At 42.9% G+C, this 24,328-nt stretch overlaps 1 protein-coding gene across 7 annotated transcripts in view; it reads right to left on the reverse strand.

Annotated features, from left to right (window-relative positions):
* The window catches only part of trpm7 (transient receptor potential cation channel, subfamily M, member 7), a 208,811-nt gene that overhangs the window by 179,945 nt on the left and 4,538 nt on the right, over positions 1 to 24,328 (reverse strand). For 6 of the 7 annotated variants that reach the window (XM_068018326.1, XM_068018322.1, XM_068018324.1 and 3 more), the window contains exon 2: positions 1,540 to 1,572. The exons of the other annotated variant lie outside the window; for it this stretch is intronic. In XM_068018326.1, the coding sequence (XP_067874427.1) occupies positions 1,540 to 1,572 (33 nt within the window). The remainder of the gene's footprint in view (positions 1 to 1,539; positions 1,573 to 24,328) is intronic. 7 annotated transcript variants of the gene reach the window in all.

Here is a 24,328-nt window from a genome sequence, read left to right on the forward strand (position 1 = left end):
GAAGAGTCTGCCACTCCAGGCGCTGCTGCACAAACCATTGACCACCTCCAGGTGCTTACCCAATGTCTCTCGAGACAAGGAGGCCAAAGAAGAAGTAGTAGTCAAGTTAAAGGTAAAATCTTAAATGGCCAGGAGTCAGATTACCACAGTAAGATCGTGAAACCAAGATATCCTTTTACAATTAATTTCCTGGAGCTCAGGTGCATTCATCCCAGCATTCCACTCAGGCAGCTTACTGGCAAAGTCAATTCTACAGCAACCATCTAATAGGGAAAGTCACGAAGTAATAAGCGCAGGTTGATTTTTATAAATCTCTTCCTCCAATTTCAGCTCCTTCCCCTGAAGGAGGTGCTCATGTTAAATGACCTAATAAGTCCTAAAAGGTGGAGTAAAATTAATTTGATTTAATCCATCATACCATGTCAAAACTTAAACATATTGATTACCAATGATCCAAAGGCAACAACCTCACACACATATTCAACTCGGTTTCAGTTGTAAGGGACCAAAATTAAAATAAATGACCTTAGTATATTTGTGCTAAGCCTTCTAGCTCAGTAGCGTCTTCCCTTCACAGTAATGGATTTTGGGATATATATATATATCATAGCCATCACCTCTTGAGAGGACTCCCACACAAGCTACAATTCATCATCCACTAAATGCCCAAAGCAGCAGCATTAACTATCTTTCCTAGGGTTTGGTAGAGGTACACAAGCACAGATATCTGAATTGCCACTATTAAATTGCTACAGAATAGGTACGTACTGGCCAACTACCACAATTTACATACGACTGTCTACCTTTTACACCATCTTAAAGTTTTTCACAACTACACAGAAGTATTTGGGACAACACCAGATTAAGGCAACTACTAATTAAAATCAAAACAAAGCATACAGGTAAATATCAGGCTGTTCATTTCCACAGAGAGCAAAGAGCTCATGAGGCGCTTATTTAATGACCTATATTACTGCAATTTTTTCCCATAAAAATTTAACTTTAGAAATGTTATCTCATCTTGATGTGGAAAGCTACACATGAAACAAACCAAGTTGATAAATTATAATGAAGTACCTTACAATATTGTACTGAAATCTCAAACCTATGGCTCTAAACAAGACTATTGCACAAGCAGACATACAACCTTCTGTAAACCATAAAGCAAAATGGTTCAAAAGCAAAATAATAATTCTAAAACAGAAGAATTCACCTAAAGTTGTCACAATGTTAGGAAAGGAGACACATTCTCACCCACCACTCAAATGGCCATTCAATTTATTGATTAGATATCCTAGCACTGTATAGCACGACAAACTTGCTTCAGAACCCTGTGGAATCTTTTCTATACAGCAGGTTGAGACAGCCACAAAAGTTGCGTAAAACCAGAGCTGCTGTATCATTTCTTAGTGTCGATAATATGACCGACTATTCTACAACTGACAGTAGAGAAAAACCTGGGACTTAAAAATATGCACATTTCAGGACATTGAGGAATCAGCTTCTATTAGGATCATACAGATGTCAGTTTGACCATACCTCTTCCAGCTCAGTCTGTAAGGGGAACTGGAACTGCAGATGGGGAAAAAATAAATAAGTGTAAATGGGATAAAATATAAAGCACAAGAACAGTTAACAGCAAAATTAGTTTAATATTTAAGGTCTTACTTTTTAAAACATCACTTGCAATTGTATTAAGTATCTGCCACCTTAATTACAAGTGCATGGATGAGTTTTGAACTTTTAAATTTAAAAATATTTAAAATGTTAAAAAAAATTTAAGTTGATTCAAAACATTTTGATCCTTTACCACCACCTACTGTAGACTCTTGACAACTTCAATCTGAAATACCTAAGTGACTCACACCACTGTTAGTCAATGACTCAATACTTAAGCCAGGTAAACTTTTAAAACCATTTGCATTAAGAACTGAATCCAATACATAGGAATTGCAAGATAAATTTGAGTGCTGACCATCTGCAAAAAAGCAACCAAAAATCAGATTACTTTAGTACGTTGCATTCACTTACAATCATGGCCATGATTACTGAAATAAACTCCAAGCTAAAATTACTCCAATTTAGGGTCTTCAACGACTTGTTCCTCCAGAGAAATTACCAGGGCTCATTAAAGCTGAATTATCAAATGGGTTTTAAAAAAACCTAACTATCATCTATGCAGATCTACATTTATCTGATTACTCTTGTGGCTGTTCTTAATCAACATGGACTATTTAAAAAAGCAGAAAGGATTATCCAACAGCTCTTCAGATGCCACCTGGTTACCATCTGTTCGAAACAGGACTGCACCAACTTTCGGTGCTATATAAATTCTTAATAGTCTTCATCTCTAAATAAAAGCAAAAACGCAAGACTGCCTCCAAAAATGAGTCACTGGGCTGAGAAAATTATAATTATCCTTAATGTGCCACAATCATGTCAAACTGCTCTGCAATTACAAATCAAAATAACAAAATTGTCAACTCTGCCCTACAGATAGACTTTATAAACAATAATTTAAAAGGGGAAAAAACCTATCATCAGCAAGTTAGCAGATTTACGCAACCAAACTATTTTAACACAAATTGGGAAAAGGGGATGCTGAGTCAGTAAACTCGTTTCGCATAGACAAGCTTTGAAATTTATCCATTTATAGTGCACACAAATGTTACACTTTTATTCAAACCAACACTAGTGTGCTGAAATTACATAAAGTGTCATCACTCATATTAAAATCTGTCAGCAATAGTTTTTGTTAAAGAACAAAATAATCAATTAAGGGTATATTATACAGACACAAGAAAGTTGTGACAATTTATGCAACAAAGAGCAAGAAAACCATGTCACAGTACTTCAATATAATCTCATACAAACCTATTAACACAGCTATATAGATCTGCAAGCTCCACAAACCCCAAATTTAGTACCAAAATATGGAGACTAATTATAAAGCAGACCATGGCAAGACAACAAACCAGATGACAGGAGGAGTTTCTGGGTTGTTTTTGTGTTAAATGCATGTGGTTGCTACTGGACAATGAGTCACAAATCCTTTGTGCTTACCAATTACTGGATACAGGTCAAGTCCTGTATCCATTGCCAAAAAGCAGACTTTATAAAGAGAAAAAGCAGAAGTTAAGACCCATCGTTTCCTCTACAAGCCAACAATCCACCCTTGCAAGAACAAGAACACGATAGAGACAGCGACGAAGAAGGCCTTCACGTTTTCTCCTTTATGTATGAACGAGACTGATTACTTTTGCCTCTTTCCAACTTTACTGCCTTGCTCGTAGGAAACCTAAAGAGGAAAGTTAACCACGAATGCCCCTTTAATAAAAGTTCAAAATTTATGACTCGCAACCACCCCCCAACCACAATGCTGTTATTGTTCTTTTATACAATAAATGAGATACTAGCTCAAATGAGGTATTGAGTGCGCTGAATCAATTTAAGGCAATCAGTCATTCAGTCTGCAGCACTGACTCACTTTGCTGAGGTTAATCTAGCTTCCTTCCACTGTCTGGTCAATTCCTGGATAACTGTATTCACTGTTTAAAAAAGTATTTGGTTTCTTCCCTTCAAATCTAGGTCACAACAACTTTCCATACCCAAGGAAGGAAATAGATCATAAAATAAAAACAAGAAATGCTAGAACTGCTGGAGCTGGAAATGCAGGAAATAGGTCAGGCAACATGCCCATCTTTTCCATAATAAAAGCAAAATACTGCAGATCCTGGAAATCTGAAATAAAAACAAAGTGCTGGAAATACTCAGCAGGTCAGGCAGCATCTATGGAGAGAGAAGCAGAGTTAATGTTTCAGGTCTGTGACCTTTCATCAGAACTGGCAAAGGTTAGAAAATTAGGTTTTAAGCAATTGAAGTGGGAGGTGGGACAAAAACAAGAAATGCTGGAATCACTCAGCAGGTCTGGCAGCATCTGTGGAAAGAGAAGCAGAGTTAACGTTTCGGGTCAGTGACCCTTCTTCGGAACTGACCAATATTAGAAATGTCACAGGTTATAAGCAAGTGAGATGGGGGTGGGGCAAGAGATAACAAAGGAGAAGGTGCAGATTGGACCAGGCCACATAGCTGACCAAAAGGTCACGGAGCATAGGCAAACAATATGTTAATGGTGTGTTGAAAGACAAAGCATTGGTACAGATTAGGTGTGAATACACTGAATATTGAACAGCAAGTGCAAACCTGAAAAAAAAACCTGAAAAAAACAGTGGGTAAGCAAACTGAACAAACTAAGATGAGATGAAATAAATGCAAAAAAAGATTGTAAAAAATGTAAAAAAGTATGTAAAAAAAAAAGGAAGAAAAAATAACTAAAAATGAAAGTAAAATGGGAGGGCTGTCATGCTCTGAAATTATTGAACTCAATGTTCAGTCCGGCAGGCTGTAGTGTGCCTAATCGGTAGATGAGATGCTGTTCCTCGAGCTTGCGTTGATGTTCACTGGAACACTGCAGCAATCCCAGGACAGAGATGTGAGCATGAGAGCAGGGGGGAGTGTTGAAATGGCAAGCAACCGGAAGCTCAGGGTCCTGCTTGCGGACTGAGCGGAGATGTTCCGCAAAGCGGTCACCCAGTCTGCGCTTGGTCTCCCCAATGTAGAGGAGACCACACTGTGAGCAGCGAATACAGTATACTCCTGAAGTTCCGAAGAAGGGTCACTGACCCAAAACGTTAACTCTGCTTCTCTTTCCACAGATGCTGCCAGACCTGCTGAGTGATTCCAGCATTTCTTGTTTTTGCTTCAGATTTCCAGCATCCGCAGTATTTTGCTTTTATATTACTACATTGAAAGAAGTACAAGTAAATCGCTGCTTCACCTGAAAGGAGTGTTTGGGACCTGGGAGAGAGAGGAGGTAAATGGGCAGGTATTACACCTCCTGCGATTGCAGGGGAAGGTGCCCTGGGACGGGGACGAGGTGGTGGGGGTAATGGAGGAGTGGACCAGGGTGTCGCGGAGGGAACGATCCCTTCGGAATGCTGACAGGGGAAGGGAGGGGAAGATGCGACTGGTAGTGGCATCACACTGGAGGTGGCGAAAATGGCGGAGGATGATCCTTTGGATATGGAGGCTGGTGGGGTGAAAAGTGAGGACAAGGGGAACCCTGTCACGGTTCTGGGAGGGAGGGGAAGGGGTGAGGGTAGAGGTGCGGGGAATGGGTCGGACACGGTTGAGGGCCCTGTCAACCACAGTGGGGGGAAATCCTCGGTTGAGGAAAAAGGAGGTCATATCAGAAGCACCGTCATGGAAGGTAGCATCATCAGAGCAGATGCGTCGGAGACGGAGAAACTGGGAGAATGGAATGGAGTCCTTACAGGAGGTAGGGTGTGAAGGAGTGTAGTCGAGGTAGCTGTGGGAGTCGGTGGGCTTATAATGGATATTGGTAGACAACCTATCCCCAGAGATGGAGACAGAGAAGTCGAGGAAGGGAAGGGAAGTGTCAGAGATGGACCATGTAAAGGTGAGAGAAGGGTGGAAATTGGAAGCAAAGTTGATCAAGTTTTCTAGTTCGGGGCGGGAGCAGGAAACGGCACCGATACAGTCATCAATGTACCGGAAAAAGAGTTGGGGGCGGGGGCCCGAGTAGGACTGGAACAAAGAATATCGACATATCCCACAAAAAGACAGGCATAACTAGGACCCATGCGGGTACCCATAGCGACACCTTTTACTTGAAGGAAGTGCGTGGAGTTGAAGAAGAAGTTGTTCAATGTGAGAACAAGTTCAGCCAGGCGGAGGAGGGTGGTGGTGGATGGGGACTGGTTGGGCCTCTGTTCCAGGAAGAAGCGGAGAGCCCTCAAACCATCCTGGTGGGGGATGGAGGTGTAGAGCGATTGGACGTCCATAGTGAAGAGGAGGCGGTTGGGACCAGGAAACTGGAAATTGTCAAAATGACGTAGGGCGTCAGAAGAGTTACGGATGTAGGTGGGAAGAGACTGGACCAGCGGAGAAAAGATAGAGTCTAGATAGGAAGAAATAAGTTCAGTGGGGCAGGAGCAGGCTGACACAATGGGTCTGCCGGGACAGTCCCGTTTGTGGATTTTGGGAAGGAGGTAGAAGCGGGCTGTCCGGGGTTGTGGGACTATGAGGTTGGAAGCCGTAGAGGGAAGATCTCCAGAGGAGATGAGGTCAGTGACAGTCCTTTGGACGGTGGCTTGATGTTCGGTGGTGGGGTCATGGTCCAGAGGGAGGTAGGAAGAGGTGTCTGAGTTGGCGTTGAGCTTCTGCAAGGTAGAGGTCGGTATGCCATACAACAACAGCACCACCCTTGTCTGCAGGTTTGATGACCATGTCAGGGTTAGACCTGAGAGAACGGAGTGCCTCAAGTTCAGAGGGGGACTCTGAAGTGGGAGGTGGGGTTTGGCGGGGAAGAGAAGAAAAGGGAAGGTGCATGAGAGGGCACATGGCAGGAAAGATTAAACAACAAAGATGTCATGGGACAAAGGCAAAGAGTGTTAATGTCTGTGGCGAAAGACAAAGCATTAGTCCAGAGAGAGTGCCAATAGCAGAACAATGAGCAGCTCTGCCCAAAAGCACAAACATGAAAAACAGGCACATGGTTAAAAAATTTAAAAAATTAAACAAAAGGCCAGTGATGCTCTGAAACTGCTGAACTCAATGGTGAGTCCGTAAGGCTGTACAGCGCCTAATCAAAAGATCTGGTGCTGCTCCTCGAGCTTGTGCTGATGACCTGCTGCAGTGTTCCAGTGAACAAGGACAGAAATGAGGACAGGGAGCGTGTCGAAATGGCAAGCAACCGTATGCTCGGGGTTATGCTTTCGGATTGGGAGGAGGTGTTCCGTAAAGCAGTCACCCAATCTGCGTTTGGTCTCCCCAATGTAGATGCGACCGCATTGTGAGCAGCAAATTCAGTACATTAAATTGAAGGAAGGACAAGTAAATCGCTGCTTCACCTGGAAGGAGCGTTTGGGGCCTTGGAAAGTGAGGAGAGAGGAGGTAAAAGGGTAGGTATTACACCTCCTGCAATTTCATGGGAAGGTTCCGTGGGAAAGGGACAAGGTGTTGGGGGTGATGGAAGAGTGGACCAGGGTGTTGCGGAGGCAACAATCCCTTCAGAATGCTGACGGGGAGGGGAAGGGACAATTTGTTTGGTGGCGGCATCATGCTGGAGGTGGTGGAAATTGCAGATGATCCTTTGGATGTGGAAGCTAGTGGGAGGACAAGGGGAACCATGTCGCGGTTCTGGGTGGGAGGAAGAAGGGGTGAGGGCAGGAAATGGGTCAGACATGGTTGAGGGCCCCGTCAACCACAGTGAGGGGTTGGGGGGGGGAAGAATCCTCGGTTGAGGAAAAAGGAAGACATGCCAGAAGCACTGTTGTGGAAGGTTACATCATCAGAACAGATGCATCGGAGAAGAGATTCTGGGAACATAGGAACAGGAGTAGGCCATACAGCCCATCAAGCCTGCCCCACCATTCAATATGATCATGGCTGATCATCCACTTCAATGCCTTTTTCCCCACACTATCCCCATATCCCCTTACGTCATTTGTATTTAGAAATCTGTCAAACTTTGCTTTAAACATACTCAGTGAATGAGCTTCCACAGCCCTCTGGGGTAGAGAATTCCAAAGATTCACAACCCTCTGAGTAAAGAAATTTCTCCTCATCCTCAGTCCTAAGTGGCTTCCCCCTTATTTTGAAATTGTGTCCTCTGGTTCCAGACTCCCCAACCAGGGGAAACATCTTAGCTGCATATACTCTGTCTATCCCTTTAAGTATTTTGTAGGTTTCAATGAGATCACCGCTCATTCTTTGAAATTCCAGAGATTACAGGCCCAGTTTCCCCAATCTCTCTTCATAATACAGTCCCGCCATCCCAGGAACAAGTCTGGTGAACCTTTGTTGCACTTCCTCTATGGCAATAATATCCTTCCTAAAGTGAGGGGACCAAAACTGCACACAGGTGCGGTCTAACCAAGGTTCCATACAACTGAAGTAAGAATTCACTACTCCTGTACTCTGAATTTAAATAAAGGAAACTATGAAGGTATGAGGCGCGAGTTGGCTATGATAGATTGGGGAACATTATTTCAAGGATTGACAGTGGATAGGCAATGGCTAGCCTTTAAAGAGCGCATGGATGAATTACAACAATTGTTCATTCCTGTCTGGCGCAAAAATAAAACAGAACAGGTGGCTCAACCTTGGCTTACAAAAGAAATTAGGGATAGTATTAGATCCAAGCAGGAGAAATATAAAATGGCCAGAACAAGCAGCAAACTTGAGGACTGGGAGCAGTTTAGAATTCAGCAAAGGAGGACAAAGGGATTGACTAAGAAGGGGAAAATAGAGTGTGAGAGTAAGCTTGCAGAGAACATAAAAACTGACTATAAAAGCTTCTATGGAGATGTGAAGAGAAAAAATATTAGTAAAGACAAATGTAGGTCCCTTACTGTCAGAAACGGGGGAATTTATAATGGGGAACAAAGAAATGGCAGACCAATTAAATACATACTTTGGTTCTGTCCTCACAAAGGAAGACACAAATTATCTCCCAGAAATGTTGAAGAACATAGGGTCTAGTGAGGAGGAGGAACTGTATGAAATAAGTATTAGTAGGGAAATGGTGTTGGGGAAATTGATGGGATTGAAGGCCGATAAATCCCCAGGGCCTCATAATCTACATCCCAGAGTACTTAAGGAAGAAGCCCGAGAAATAGTAGATGCATTGCTGGTCATTTTACAAAATTCTATAGACTCTGGAACAGTTCCAACAGATTGGAGGGTAGCTAATGTAACCCCACTATTTAAAAAAGGAGGTAGAGAGAAAGCAGCAAATTATAGATGGGTTAGCCTGACATCAGTAGTGGGGAAAATGCTAGAGTCCATTATAAAAGATGTAATAGCAGAGCACTCGGAAAACAGTGACAGGATCGGACAAAGTCAACATGGATTAACGAAAGGGAAATCATGTTTGACAAATCTACTGGATTTTTTTGAGGATGTAACTAGAAGAATAGATATGGGAGAACCAGTGGATGTGGCGTATTTGGACTTTAAGAAGGCTTTCGATAAGGTCCCACGTAAGAGATCAGCGTGAAAAATTAAAGCACATGGAATTGGGGGTAAGGTACGGACATGGATAGAGAACTGGTTGGCAGACAGGAAACAAAGAGTAGGAATAAACGGGTCTTTTTCTGAGTGGCAGGCAGTTACTAGTGGGGTACCGCAGGGATCAGTTCTAGGACCCCAGCTATTCACAATATATATTGATGATACAGATGAGGGAATTAAATGTAATATATCCAAATTTGCAGATAACACAAAGCTGGGTGGGAGAGTGAGCTGTGAGGAGGATGCAGAGAAGATCCAGTGTGATTTGAACAGGTTGAGTGAGTGGGCAAATACATCGCAGATGCAGTATAATGTGGATAAATGTGAGATTATCCACTTTGGTGGCAAAAACAGAAAGGCAGATTATCTGAACAGCTATAGATTGGGTGTCCTTGTGCACCAGTCGCTGAAAGTAAGCATGCAGGTGCAGCAGGCAGTTAAGAAGGCAAATGGTATGTTGGCCTTCATAGCGAGAGGATTCAAGTACAGGAGCAAGGATGCCTTGCTGCAATTATACAAGGCCTTGGTGAGACCACACCTTGAGTACTGTGTGCAGTTTTGGTCCCCTTATCTGATGAAGGATGTTCTTGCTATGGAGGGAGTGCTGCGAAGGTTCACCAGGCTGAATTCTCTACCATGGAAAGCAGTTGAGGCCAAATCATTAAATATATTCAAGAAAGAGTTAGATATAGTTCTTGGGGCCAATGGAATCAAGGGATACGGGGAGAAAGCAGGAACAGGTTACTGAGTTGGACGATCAGCCACGATCGTATTGAATGGAGGAGCAGGCTCGAAGGCTGAATGGCCTATTCCTGCTCCTAATTTTCTACGTTTTTAATGTACTCAAATCCTCTTGCAATAAAGGCTAGCATACTATTAGCCTTCCTAATTGCTTGCTACACCTGCATGTTAGCTTTCAGTGACTTATTGATGAGGACACCGAGGTCCCTTTGTACATCTACACTTTCTAATCTCTTACCATTTAAGAAATACTCAGCACGTCTGTTCCTCTTACCAAAATGGATAACCTCATATTTTTTCATATTGTATTCCATCTGCCATGTTCTTGCCCACCCATTAAGTCTGTCCAAATCCTCTTGAGGCCACCTTGCATCTTTCTCACAACACACATTCCCAACTAGTTTTGTCATCCACGAACTTGGAAATATTACATTTGGTCCCCACGTCCAAATCATTGATATATATTGTGAATAGTTGGGGCGCAAGTACTGATCCTTGCAGTACCCCACTAGTCACAGCTTGCCAACGTGAGAATGACCCGAATATTCCTACTTTGTTTTCTGCCTGTTAACCAATCCTTAATCCATGCCAGTATATTACCTCCTATCCCACGTGCTTTAATCTTGCTAACCAACCTTCTGTGTGGGACTTTATCAAAAGCCATCCTAAAATCCAAGTATACTACGTCCACAGACTCTGTACTCTGGGAATCTTGAGCATCAGATTCCTTTTCAACAGCTAAACATAGCAGTGCTGTGCACCCATGAGGAATGGCACAGATCAGATGGTATCTTTTTCTTTTATTCTAAAAAAAAAATCTTAGAACATAGAACATTACAGCGCAGTACAGGCCCTTCGGCCCTCGATGCTGCGCCGACCTGTGAAACCATCTGACCTACGCTATTCCATTTTCATCCATATGTCTATCCAATGACCACTTAAATACCCTTAAAGTTGGCAAGTCTACTACTGTTGCAGGCAGGGCGTTCCACGCCCCTACTACTCTCTGTGTAAAGAAACTACCTGACATCTGTCCTATATCTATCACCCCTCAACTTAAAGCTATGTCCCCTCGTGTTTGCCATCACCATCCGAGGAAAAAGACTCTCACTATCCACCCTATCTAACCCTCTGATTATTTTATATGTCTCTATTAAGTCACCTCTCCTCCTCCTTCTCTCTAACGAAAACAACCTCAAGTCCCTCAGCCTTTCCTCGTAAGACCTTCCCTCCATACCAGACAACATCCTAGTAAATCTCCTCTGCAGCCTTTCCAAAGCTTCCACATCCTTCCGATAATGCGGTGACCAGAACTGCACGCAATACTCCAGGTGCGGCCGCACCAGAGTTTTGTACAGCTGCAGCATGACCTCGTGGCTCCGAAACTCGATCCCCCTACTAATAAAAGCTAACACACCATATGCCTTCTTCACAGCCCTCTTAACCTGGGTGGCAACTTTCAGGGATTTATGTACCTGGACACCAAGATCTCTCTGCTCATCTACACTACCAAGAATCTTCCCATTAGCCCAGTACTCTGCATTCCTGTTACTCCTTCCAAAGTGAATCACCTCACACTTTTCCGCATTAAACTCCATTTGCCATCTCTCAGCCCAGCTCTGCAGCCTATCTATGTCCCTCTGTACCCTACAACATCCTTCGGCACTATCCACAACTCCACCGACCTTCGTGTCATCCGCAAATTTACTAACCCACCCTTCTACACCCTCTTCCAGGTCATTTATAAAAATGACAAACAGCAGTGGCCCCAAAACAGATCCTTGCGGTACACCACTAGTAACTAAACTCCAGGATGAACATTTGCCGTCAACCACCACCCTCTGTCTTCTTTCAGCTAGCCAATTTCTGATCCAAAGCACTAAATCACCTTCAATCCCATACTTCCGTATTTTCTGCAATAGCCTACCATGGGGAACCTTATCAAACGCCTTACTGAAATCCATATACACCACATCCATGGCTTTACCCTCATCCACCTGTTTGGTCACCTTCTCAAAAAACTCAAGGTTTGTGAGGCACGACCTACCCTTCACAAAACCGTGCTGACTATCTCTAATGAACTTATTCTTTTCAAGATGATTATAAATCCTATCTCTTATAACCTTTTCCAACATTTTACCCACAACCGAAGTAAGGCTCACAGGTCTATAATTACCAGGGCTGTCTCTACTCCCCTTCTTGAACAAGGGGACAACATTTGCTATCCTCCAGTCTTCCGGCACTATTCCTGTCGACAAGACAACATAAAGATCAAGGTCAAAGGCTCTGCAATCTCCTCCCTGGCTTCCCAGAGAATCCTAGGATAAATCCCATCTGGCCCAGGGGACTTATCTATTTTCACACTTTCCAAAATTGATAACACCTCCTCCTTGTGAACCTCAATCCCATCTAGCCTAGTAGTCTGTATCTCAGTATTCTCCTCGACAACATTTTCTTTCTCTACTGTAAATACTGACGCAAAATATTCATTTAACGCTTCCCCTATCTCCTCTGATTCCACACACAACTTCCCACTACTATCCTTGATTGGCCCTAATCTAACTCTAGTCATTCTTTTATTCCTGATATACCTATAGAAAGCCTTAGGGTTTTCCTTGATCCTATCCGCCAATGACTTCTCGTGTCCTCTCCTCGCTCTTCTTAGCTCTCCCTTTAGATCCTTCCTGGCTAGCTTGTAACTCTCAAGCGCCCTAACTGAGCCTTCACGTCTCATCCTAACATAAGCCTTCTTCTTCCCCTTGACAAGCGCTTCAACTTCTTTAGTAAACCACGGCTCCCTCGCTCGACAACTTCCTCCCTACCTCACAGGTACATACTTATCAAGGACACGCAGTAGCTGCTCCTTGAATAAGCTCCACATTTCGATTGTTCCCATCCCCTGCAGTTTCCTTCCCCATCCTACGCATCCTAAATCTTGCCTAATTGCATCATAATTTCCTTTCCCCCAGCTATAATTCTTACCCTGCGGTATATACCTGTCCCTGCCCATCGCTAAGGTAAACCTAAACGAATTGTGATCACTATCACCAAAGTGCTCACCTACATCTAAATCTAACACCTGGCCGGGTTCATTACCCAGTACCAAATCCAATGTGGCATCGCCCCTGGTTGGCCTGTCTACATACTGTGTCAGAAAACCCTCCTGCACACACTGGACAAAAACTAACCCATCTAAAGTACTCGAACTATAGTATTTCCAGTCAACATTTGGAAAGTTAAAGTCCCCCATAACAACTACCCTGTTACTCTCGCTCCTGTCGAGAATCATCTTCGCTATCCTTTCCTCTACATCTCTGGAACTATTCGGAGGTCTATAGAAAACTCCCAACAGGGTGACCTCGCCTCTCCTGTTTCTAACCTCGGCCCATACTACCTCAGTAGACGAGTCCTCAAACGTCCTTTCTGCCGCCGTAATACTCTCCTTGATTAACAATGCCACACCCCCCCCTCTTTTACCATCTTCTCTGTTCTTACTGAAACATCTAAATCCCGGAACCTGCAACATCCATTCCTGTCCCTGCTCTACCCATGTCTCCGAAATGGCCACAACATCGAGAACCCAGGTACCAACCCATGCTGCAAGCTCACCCACCTTATTCCGGATGCTCCTTGCGTTGGGAATGGTGTCTTTTGGTCCCAGCTAGTGCAGGAATGGCATCACAGAATGGAGACCCGTTCATTGTTGCAAAGAACGAATGGCCTGGGGATGGACCTGTGAATTAAATTATCTGAGCGAGTCTGATACTGAATGGACTTTCTCTACTTGTGCAAAGCAGTCTCTCCCCTTGGGTACTTGTGTTTTTTGAGAACTTCTAAACTCTGCTTTCTCCTCTTTCATTTCTTGGTGTCCACTCCCTTCCCCAGGCACATTAATGCTCTTCTGAAAGATTCATTAGTAAGAGTATACCCTAATAGATGAGCTGAGCTGGCTGAGTAAAGTACAATTGAAGTAACCAGTTAAGGTGGCTTTGAGAAGGGAGTGAGTACCCTCTTCCCTTTGACTGCTCATGCCCACTCTGAAAGGTTAAGTATTGGACACAAGGCCATTTCCGAGTGCAAAGATGTCACTGGTCTAAAATGTATCATCTGATTCAACAGCAATTTATGATCCGTTTGTTATAAAATATTTGGGAAAGAGGGGAGAATTTGAACGTGGCATAGTTGAGAGATCTCCTTTGGAAATGGCACAGACACTTGTCCTTGTAAAGCTTTAAACTTGGCAGCAGTCTGTTAATTGTGCTTTGTAAAGCATAGGTAAAGTTAGTGAAATAAACGGGGTCCTGTAGTCGTAGGTAGTTACAAAAGGTTGCTCTGTAGGAGTCTAGCTTGTGTTATAATGCTAAATGGGGAAGCTTTATTTTTTTGGATTGATAATATTATCGATCCTCTTCTTACCCGAAATATGGAAAGTCTACACTTTCCATATAATCTCAAACAGCAAGATTGCCTCATGAAGAACTGTGGACTGGATTTTACACTAGTATGGATAGGAATATGGGAGCAGGAGTAGGCCATTCAGCCCATCGAGCCTGCTGTGCCATTCAATACAATCATGGCTGATCATCCACTTCAATGCCTTTTTCCCACACTATCCCCATATCCCTTTATGTCATTGGTATTTAGAAATCTGTCAATCTCTACTTTAAACATACTCAGTGAATGAGCTTCCACAGCCCTCTGGGGTAGAGAATTCCAAAGATTCACAACTATCTGAGTAAAGAAATTTCTCTTCATTTCTGTCCCAAGTGGCTTCGCCCTTATTTTGAAATTGTGTCCCCTGGTTCCAGACTCCCCAACCAGGGGAAAATCTTATCTGCATCTACCCTGTCTATCCCTTCCAGTATTTTGTAGGTTTCAATGAGATCACCTCTCATTCTTTGAAACTCCAGAGAATACAGGCCCAGTTTCCCCAATCTCTCTTCATTGGACAGTCCTGCCAACCCAGGAACAAGTCTGGTGAACCTTCGTTGCACTCCCTCTATGGCAATAATATCCTTCCTAAGGTAAGGGGACCAAAACTGCACACAGTACGCCAAGTGCGGTCTAACCAAGGTTCTATACAATTGAAGCAAGACTTCACTACTCCTGTACTCAAATCCCCTTGCGATAAAGGCCAACATACCATTAGCCTTCTTAACTGCTTGCTGCACCTGCATGTTAGCTTTCAGTGACTTATTGACAAGGACACCCAGATCCCTTTGTACATCTACACTTTCTAATAATCTTCGGATTACTACCTGAGCCATGAGCTAATTGGCACAGGGTCAATAAGATTAAAAAGGTAAATGCGTGGCTCAAAGATTGGAGTGGCAGGAATGGGTTTTAATTCATGGGACATTGGCACCAGTATTGGGGGAGGCAGGGAGCTGTTCCGATGGGACAGGCTCCACCTGAATCATGCCACGACCAGAGTCCTGACGAATCGCATATCCAGGGATGCAGACAGGGCTTTAAACTAAATAGTTGGGGGGAGGATTTAGTTGCCTGGAAAATTAGAAAGTTAAAGGAGAAGGTAGGAGTGCTGGTTAGTGATGAGGCTGATTGTTCCCAGAAAATAAAAGGTAGGGACAGAACGTGTGAATGTCATATCGCATCAAGGAATCGTACAAGAGTAGGGAAATTTGATAATAGAACAAACTTAAAGGCTTTGTATCTGAATGCACAAAGCATTCGGAATAAAATTAATGAGTTAACAGCGCAAATAGAGACAAATGGGTATGATTTAGTGGTGATTACGGAGAAGTGGTTGCAGGGAAACCAGGTTTGGGAATTGAACATCCAAGGGTATTCAGTAATTTGGAAGGATTGACAGGAAGGAAAAGGAGGTGGTGTAGCTTTGTTAGTAAAGGAAGAGATCAGTACTATAGTGAGAAATTACATAGGCACTGGAGATCAAGATGTAGACTCAGTCTGGGTAGAAATAAGAAATAGCAAGGGAAAGTCGTCCCTGGTGGGAGTAATCTATAGGTCCCCAAACAGTAGTTCCGCAGTGGAGCACAGTATAAACCAGGAAATACTGGGGGCTTGTAAGAAAGGTACGGCAATAATCATGAATGATTTTAATATGCATATAGACTGGATTAATCATATTGGCAAGGGTAGCCTCGAGGGAGAGTTCATTGAATGTATGAGAGATTTTCTTTGGAGCAATATGTTGTGGAACCAACCAGGGAGTAAGCTATTCTAGATTTGGTATTGTGTAATGAGGTGGGATTAATTAATGATCTCATATTTAAGGATCCTCTAGGGAAGAGTGATCATAGCATGCTAGAATTTCAAATTCAGTTTGAGGGCGAGAAACTGGAGTCCCACACTAGCGTTCTGGAGTTAAACAAAGGTAATTACTGGGCAGGAAGACTAAAAGGTAGGACAGTTGATGAGCAGTGGCAGATAGTCCTCCCATCTAAAATATATTCCAGAGAGGAAGAAAGATTCTAAGAGGGGGAAAAACATCCATGGCTATGTAAGGAAGTTAAGGATAACAAAGACAAAAACGAAGGCATACCATATTGCAAAGGCCAGTGGCAGGATGGAAGATTGGGAAATTTTTAAAAGATCAACTAAGGGTTACTAAAACAGTAATAAAAAGAGCAAAGGGAAATTATGAAAGAAAACTAGCACAAAATATAAAAACAGATAGTAAAAGCTTCTCTAAGTATATAAAAGGGAAGAGAGTAGCTGAAGTGAATGTAGGTCCCTTGGAGGATGAGACTGGGGAGTTAATTGTGGGGAACACAGAAATGGTGGAGACACTAAATCAGTATTGTGCCTCAGTTTTCACGGTGGAGGACACTAGTACCATCCCAATAGTAACAGGTAATGCAGAGGTTATAGAAAGGGAGGAACTTCGAACAATCACCATCACTAGGGAAAAAGTACTGAGCAAACTGTTGGGATTGAAGGCAGACAAGTCCCCAGGGCCTGATGGCCTATGTCCTAGGGTCTTCAAGGAAGTGGCAGTGGAGATGGTGGATCCATTGGTTATAATATTCCAAAATACCCTGGATGCGGGGAAGGTTCCAGTGGATTGGAAAAATGCTAATCTAATGCCCTTTACAAACAAGGGAGGCAGAAAGTAGGAAACTGTAGACCAGTTAGTTTAACATCTGTCATTGGGAAATTGTTAGAATCCATTATTAAGGAAGTAATAACAGGACATTTAGAAAGTCAAAAGGCAATCCATCAGAGTCAGCATGGTTTTATGAAGGGTAAATCGTGTTTGACTAATTTACTACAGTTCTTCGAAGATGTAACAAATAAGGTGGATAATGGGGATCCTGTAGATGTAGTATATCTGGACTTCCAGAAGGCATTTGATAAGGTGCCACACAAAAGGTTAATACACAAGGTAAGATCACATGGGGTTAGGGGCAATTTATTAGTTTGGATAGAGGATTGGCTAGCTAACAGAAAACAAAGTCAGGATAAATGGGTCCTTTTCTGGTTGGCAAGATGTAACTAGTGGGGTGCCACAGAGTTCGGTCCTCGGGCCCCAACTATTTACAATCTATATTAATGACTTGGATGCAGGGATAGAAGGTACTATAGCCAAATTTGCAGATGACACTAAAACAGGTGGGAAAGTAAGTTGCAAGAAATAAAATTTACAAATGGATATGGATAGGTTAGGTGAATGCCAAATTTTGGCCCATGGGGTTTAACGTGGATAAATGTGAGGTTATCCATTTTGGTCGGAAGAATAGAAAGGCAAATTGTTATCTAAATGGAGAGAAACTTCAGAGTGCTTCGGTGCAGAGGGATCTGGGTGTCTTCATGTATGAATCGCAGAAAACTAGTATGCAGGTGCAGCAGGTAATAAGGAAGGCAAATGGAATTATGGCATTTATTGCTAAAGGAATAGAGTCTAAAAGTAGGGAAATAGTGCTGCAACTGTACAAGGCATTAATGAGACCGCACCTGGAGTATTGTGTACAGTTTTGGTCCCCTTACTTGAGGAGGGATGTAGTTGCATTGGAAGCAGTTCAGTGGAGGTTCACGAGATTGATTCCAGAGATGAGGGGTTTGTCTTATGAAGAGAGATTGAGCAGTTTAGGCCTTTACTCTCCCAGAGTTTAGAAGAATGATAGGCGATCTAATTGAGTATCTGAAGATGATTAAGGGGATTGACAAAGTAGACGTAGAGAGGATGTTTTCTCTGTTGGGGCAATTTAGAACAAGAGGTCATAGTTTTAGGATAAGGAGTAGCAGATTTAGAACAGAGGTGAGGAGAAATTACTTCTCTCAAAAGGGTCGTGAATCTGTGGAATTCACTATCCCAGAGTGCGATGGATGCCGGGACATTGAGTAAATTTGAGGAGATAGACAGATTTTTAATTAGTAATGGGTTGAAGGGTTATGGAGAACGGGCAGGAAAGTGGAGTTGAGGCTGAGATGAGATCAGCCATGATTGTATTGAATGGCGGAGCATGCTCGAGGGGTTGAATTGCCTACTCCAAGTTCTTATGTTATGTTCTTGTATTATTGTATTACCCATGCTACATGCTTCTCTCATCTCCTGGGAGAATGGAATCCTTACAGGAAATGGGAGGCGAGGAAGTGTAGTCAAGGTAGCCATGGGAGTCGCTGGGCTTATAATGAATTTTGGTGGACACTCTATCCCCAGAGAGGGAGACAGAGAAGTTGAGGAAGGGAAGTGTCAGAGATAAACCGTGTAAAAGGGGAGAGTAGGGTGGAAATTGGATGCAAAGTTGAAGAAGTTTTCCAGTTCGGGGAAAGAGCAGGAAGAGGCACCGATACCGTCATCAATGTATCGGAAAAAGTGAGGGACAGGGCCTGGGTAGGACTGGAACAAGGAATGTTCGACATATCCGACTAACAGACAGGCATAACTAGGACCCATACAGGCACCCATAGCAACACCTTTTATTTGAAGAAAGTGAGTGGAGTTGGAGAAGTTGTTCTAAGTAAGAACAAGTTCAGCCAGGTGGAGGAGGTGGTGGTGCTAGTTATGCCCGTCTTTCGGCCTATTCTGAAACGTTAACGCTGCTTCTCTCTCCACAGAAGCTGCCATACCTGCCAAGTATTTCCTGCACTTTGTTTTTATGGCCATCATTTCCACCAGCGACGAGCAGGTACACAATAGCAATTAAAGGCTGGCTCGCGTCTGCAATGAAACCCAACCCAAGCCCGACATAACCACCGACAGAACCACATCCAACCCCGAGCCCGACCCGAATCCTTCCATTTTTCCCACGCCCGACTTGACAATCAGTTAACCTACCTTCCATTTTTCACTTTGTTGCTTAAAATAACAAAATCATTCAAGTCCAAAAAGTGAATTAACACTGGAGCCACTTACCCGAGGTGGTGATAGAACGTGTCCGACCCGAGCCCTAATGTCAAACCCGGAAGTGCAACCCGACCCAGACACATGTTGTCGGGTCCCGTCGGTTTCAAGTTGGGTAGCTGGCCTTTAATAGCAATTTTCTCTTTAATATCTACCATGTGCTTCCTATTCAGTATCTTTTCATGCAAGGAAAACTGCAGGTATGAACCCACATCCTACTACTTCATGTCACATTAAAAAGGGACACGAAAAAAAAATACTGAATTTAAATCTCAATTCTTTGCACTGTTACGTTTTATTAAAATACAAAAACTGCAACTTATGCCAGGACCCAATATTTTAATTCACTTTCACAATTCAAATTTTTTAGCTACTACTTTGTATAACAAGTACATTCATAATGAAGGTGGAAAGGAACAGTTGAGTCACTGGTGACCATTTTCTATAACACTAAAGAATTTAACAATGAACTCCTGCTTGCATAGTGGCAAAACTTCACGTTTCAAAACTGCCGAAATTGAAACCACTTCTCCATTTACCAGCAATTCATTTGGATCTTTTACAGTCGCAAATACTGAATACTCAGTAGGTATAACATATGCATTTCTTCTCATTCATTCTCTATCTCTCGTAGCCTCCAGTCCCACGACCACACTGGAAGTTCCGATTCCTGTGACTCTGGTGTCTTATACATCCATCCCACCCTTCAACACATCACCGGCAGTTATCTACGATCTGGACCTCCCTGCCTAAATCACTCTCCATCTCCAGCTACCTCTCCCTCTTCAAGAAGCTCCTAAAAACCCATTTCTGACCATACAAATTAGGAGCAGAAGTAGGCCACTCGAGCCTGCTCCACCATTCAATAAGTTCATGGCTGAACTGATTACTCCACATTTCCACCTATCCCCGATAACCTTCCACCCCCTTGCTTATCAAGAACCTATGTACCTCTGCGTTAAAAATATTCAAAGACTCTGCTTCAACCGCCTTTTGAGGAAGATAATTCCAAAGACTCATGACAAAGAACAGTACAGCACAGGAACAGGCCATTCGGCCCTCCAAGCCTGTGCCGATCTTGATGCCTGCCTAAAACTAAAACCTTCTGCACTTCCAGGGACCGTATCCCTCTATTCCCATCCTATTCATGTATTTGTCAAGATGCCTCTAAAACATCGCTATCGTACCTGCTTCCACCACCTCCCCCGGCAGCAAGTTCCAGGCACTCAGCACCCTCTGTATAAAGAACTTGCCTCGCACACCCCCTCTAAACTTTGCCCCTCTCACCTTAAACCTACGTTCCCTAGTAACTGACTCTTCCACCCTGGGAAAAAGCTTCTGACTATCCACTCTGTCCATGCCGCTCATAACTTTGTAAACCTCTATCATGTCGCCCCTCCACCTCCGTCGTTCCAGTGAAAACAATCCGAGTTTATCCAACCTCTCCTCATAGCTAATGCCCTCCAGATCAGGCAACATCCTGGTAAACCTTTTCTGTACCCTCTCCAAAGCCTCCACGTCCTTCTGGTACTGTGGTGACCAGAATTGCACGCAATATTCTAAGTGTGGCCTAACTAAAGTTCTGTACAGCTGCAGCATGACTTGCCAATTTTTATACACTATGCCCCGACCGATGAAGGCAAGCATGCCGTATGCCTTCTTGACTACCTTATCCACCTGCGTTGCCACTTTCAGTGACCTGTGGACCTGTATGCCCAGATCTCTCTGCCTGTCAATACTCCTAAGGGTTCTGCCATTTACTGTATACCTCCCACCTACATTAGACCTTCCAAAATGCATTACCTCACATTTGTCCGGATTAAACTCCATCTGCCATTTCTCCGTCCAAGTCTCCAACCAATCTATATCCTGCTGTATCCTCTGACAATCCTCATCACTATCCGCAACTCCACCAACCTTTGTGTCGTCCGCAAACTTACTAATCAGACCAGCTACATTTTCGTCCAAATCATTTATATATACTACAAACAGCAAAGGTCCCAGCACTGATCCCTGCGGAACACCACTAGTCACATCCCTCCATTCAGAAAAGCACCCTTCCACTTCTACCCTCTGTCTATGACAGAGCCAGTTCTGTATCCATCTTGCCAGCTCACCTCTGATCCCGTGTGACTTCACCTTTTGTACCAGTCTGCCATGAGGGACCTTGTCAAAGGCAATGACCCTCAGAGAAATAATTTCTCATCTGTCTTAAATGGGCCACCCCTTGTTTTTAAACAGTGACCCCAAACGTAAAAAACAAAATACCTGAAGAATGGCTAAGGCCAATTAGAGATGGATAAGGACGCCTTAAGTGGATAGAGGAATGGCAGAGGTACTAAATTAGGACTTTGCCTAGGTTTTCACAGTGTTTTTTTTTATATTTGTTCCTGGGATATGGGCGTTGCTGGCTAGGCCAGCATTTATAGTCCATCCCTAATTGCCCCTGAGAAGGTGGTGGTGAGCTGCCTTCTTAAACCACTGCAATCCATGTGGAGTAGGTACACCTACAGTGCTGTTGGGAAGGGAGGTCTTGGATTTTGACCCAGTGACAGTGAAGGCACGGTGATATAGTTCCAAGTCAGGATGGTGTGAGATTTGGAGGGGAACTTGCAGGTGGTGGTGTTCCCATGCAACTGCTGCCCTTGTCCTTCTAGTGGTAAAGGTCATGGATTTGGAAGGTGCTGTCTAAGGAGCCAGGATCCATTTTATCTCATTACACTTCTATGAAGCACCTCAGGACATTTTTCTACATTAAAAGGCACTACATTAATGCAATTTTAGAGGCTAAGGATTTCCTTCCCATCCACCAACTCTACTGTCCTCTCTACAAGCTTCATGTATGTGAATCTCTAGATTTATCCTTATTCTAAACATAAATAAATATTGTTTTCTCCCGAGAATCAGACTAAACACAGGAATGAGCATCACATTCCCTCGTGGCAAAATATACAGCTTTAACTACAGACATTCCAAGATACCACATGGTGTTAACGATACAGGTGGAAAGTTAAAACCCTTGATTCAGCATTATAAACCAACATCCCTCCCTCAAGCCCAATTCTCATGCAAGACACTATTTTAAATTTTAATCAAGAGTCGGGAAAGATGGTGGCATAGTAGTAATGTCACTGGATAGTAATCCAGAGGCTCAGGCTAATGCCCCGGGAACAAAGGTTCAAATCCCACCATAGCAGCTGGTGGAATTTAAATGCAATTAATTTAAAAACTTGAATTGAAAGCTAGTCTCAGTAATGGTGCCATGAAACAATCTGGTTCACTAATGGAGCACCATCAAATAGCAGGTGGTTATATTATCCTCCCAACCACAAAGACTGCCTACTCCTATCTCTAATATTGCCTGCCTCCATCCATCAGCAAGTGAAACACTCAAACCAGGCTTTTGGGCACCTCCAGACTCCCATCCTGTAGTCTTGGGTTCATTGCAAAACTCTCCTGCTTCTATACCATCCCATACCAAGCCACAATCACTCTTCCTGTCCTTACTGACTTACACTGGCAGCCAGACCCCAAATGCTATAAATTAAAACATTTCAACCATGCATTTAAATCTCTCCAACTCTAACCTCCTCTAGCTCTACACCTCAAATTCCTCCTTCCCTCCACCACTGACGTATGGGCTTCAACCACCAAGTCCCACTCTCTGGACATTCCTCCCACCCACCTCTCTAAGACTCTCTCTAAAATCCAACTTTGAATAAGCTCATCTCTCCTAATCTTTTTTTTTGGCTTAGTATCTGTTCTGAAGCCCATCATACATTTTTCTTAGCCAAAGGAACTATAAAAATGCAAGCTGTAGATATAATCCAAATTTTTCTCTTTCAGATGTTGGATCTGCTGTGAAATTCCAACATGTTTTTTTTTAATTTAAAATTCATGGTATTCATGGCTTTACTTTTCCCCTCACAGGTTAAGTTGTTAAAAACAAAAATCACTGTCATTGTGAATTATTAAGTGTTTACACACCAATGCACATAACTATCTGATATTAAACAACCAAATTTTAGTGGTGACAATAATCATGGGATATTAAGCATTGTATAATTTATTTCCCATGTAGCTAGAAACTCCAGTTACTGTTCCCAAAAATAATGAGCATTAGCTCACAACTTAGTGAGCTCCAAGGCAACCTGACAATCAAACACTTGGATTGTGACTTGTACTGTAAAATTCCTCAGCAATACTGAACTGGCAAATCAAGCTGTGATAATATCACTCCTCGGAATTAAGCTGTCGCTGAGTCAAAATCCTGGCATTCCTCAACAGCACTGTGGGTGTACCTACACCCCAAGGACACCAAAAAGGTGGCTCACCACCACCTTAAAGGCAATTAGGGATGGGCAATAAACGTTAGCCTAGCCAGCAATGCCCACATCCCATGAACAAATAATTAAAAAATTAAACACCGATCACCCCCCAGCGGGTACCATTACTTTTTCAAAACAGTAAACACAATGATTATGCAATGATATCAAACATTCAAATCAGGCTACAAAGACCATTACTATTATGATACTACGCAATGATTATTGCTAAAACTGTACTGCAACAATTAACCAAAAATACTGACACTACATTTACTCAACAATATTAAAACTAGGATTAAAAAAGGAATGTACAAGATCAGCAAAGTCCATGCGTAGGAAATGTCATCTCTCAATACCCCTCCAAAGATTTACCAGCTTCTTTGCCAACTCTTTCCCAGTTTGCTGATACACAGCACCACTGCTTCCCTCAGCACAGATTTGACATTCTCTGTATAAAGGTAGTTAATTCCAGTCTTTACACCAAGTTTGGGGCTATGCCTATTAATTAGGAAGATGAAATAAATTTCAAGTCTGAAACATGCATTCCTACTCAGTGGAGTAGTGTATAAAAAAAAATTGGGAAAAGTGAGCAAATGATTCAAAGCTGGGACAGGAAACAGCAACATATACAATGCCAAAAATATTCAGTGGACAGGAAAACATATCACCTTTATCCCCTGCAGTGACTGCGTCTGCACTTCATGGTATTATACTCCAATGAGCATTACTCAATGACATGGAGTATTACAATAATTAGTACTCGGTGATACTGTACTCATCTGATAGTTAATTCATGTTACTAAGCACTATGATTACTCAGTGATAGTACTACAGA

This window comes from Heterodontus francisci, chromosome 38 (genome assembly GCF_036365525.1).
Source record: "Heterodontus francisci isolate sHetFra1 chromosome 38, sHetFra1.hap1, whole genome shotgun sequence".
In the NCBI taxonomy this organism is placed as follows: Eukaryota; Metazoa; Chordata; class Chondrichthyes; order Heterodontiformes; family Heterodontidae; genus Heterodontus; species Heterodontus francisci.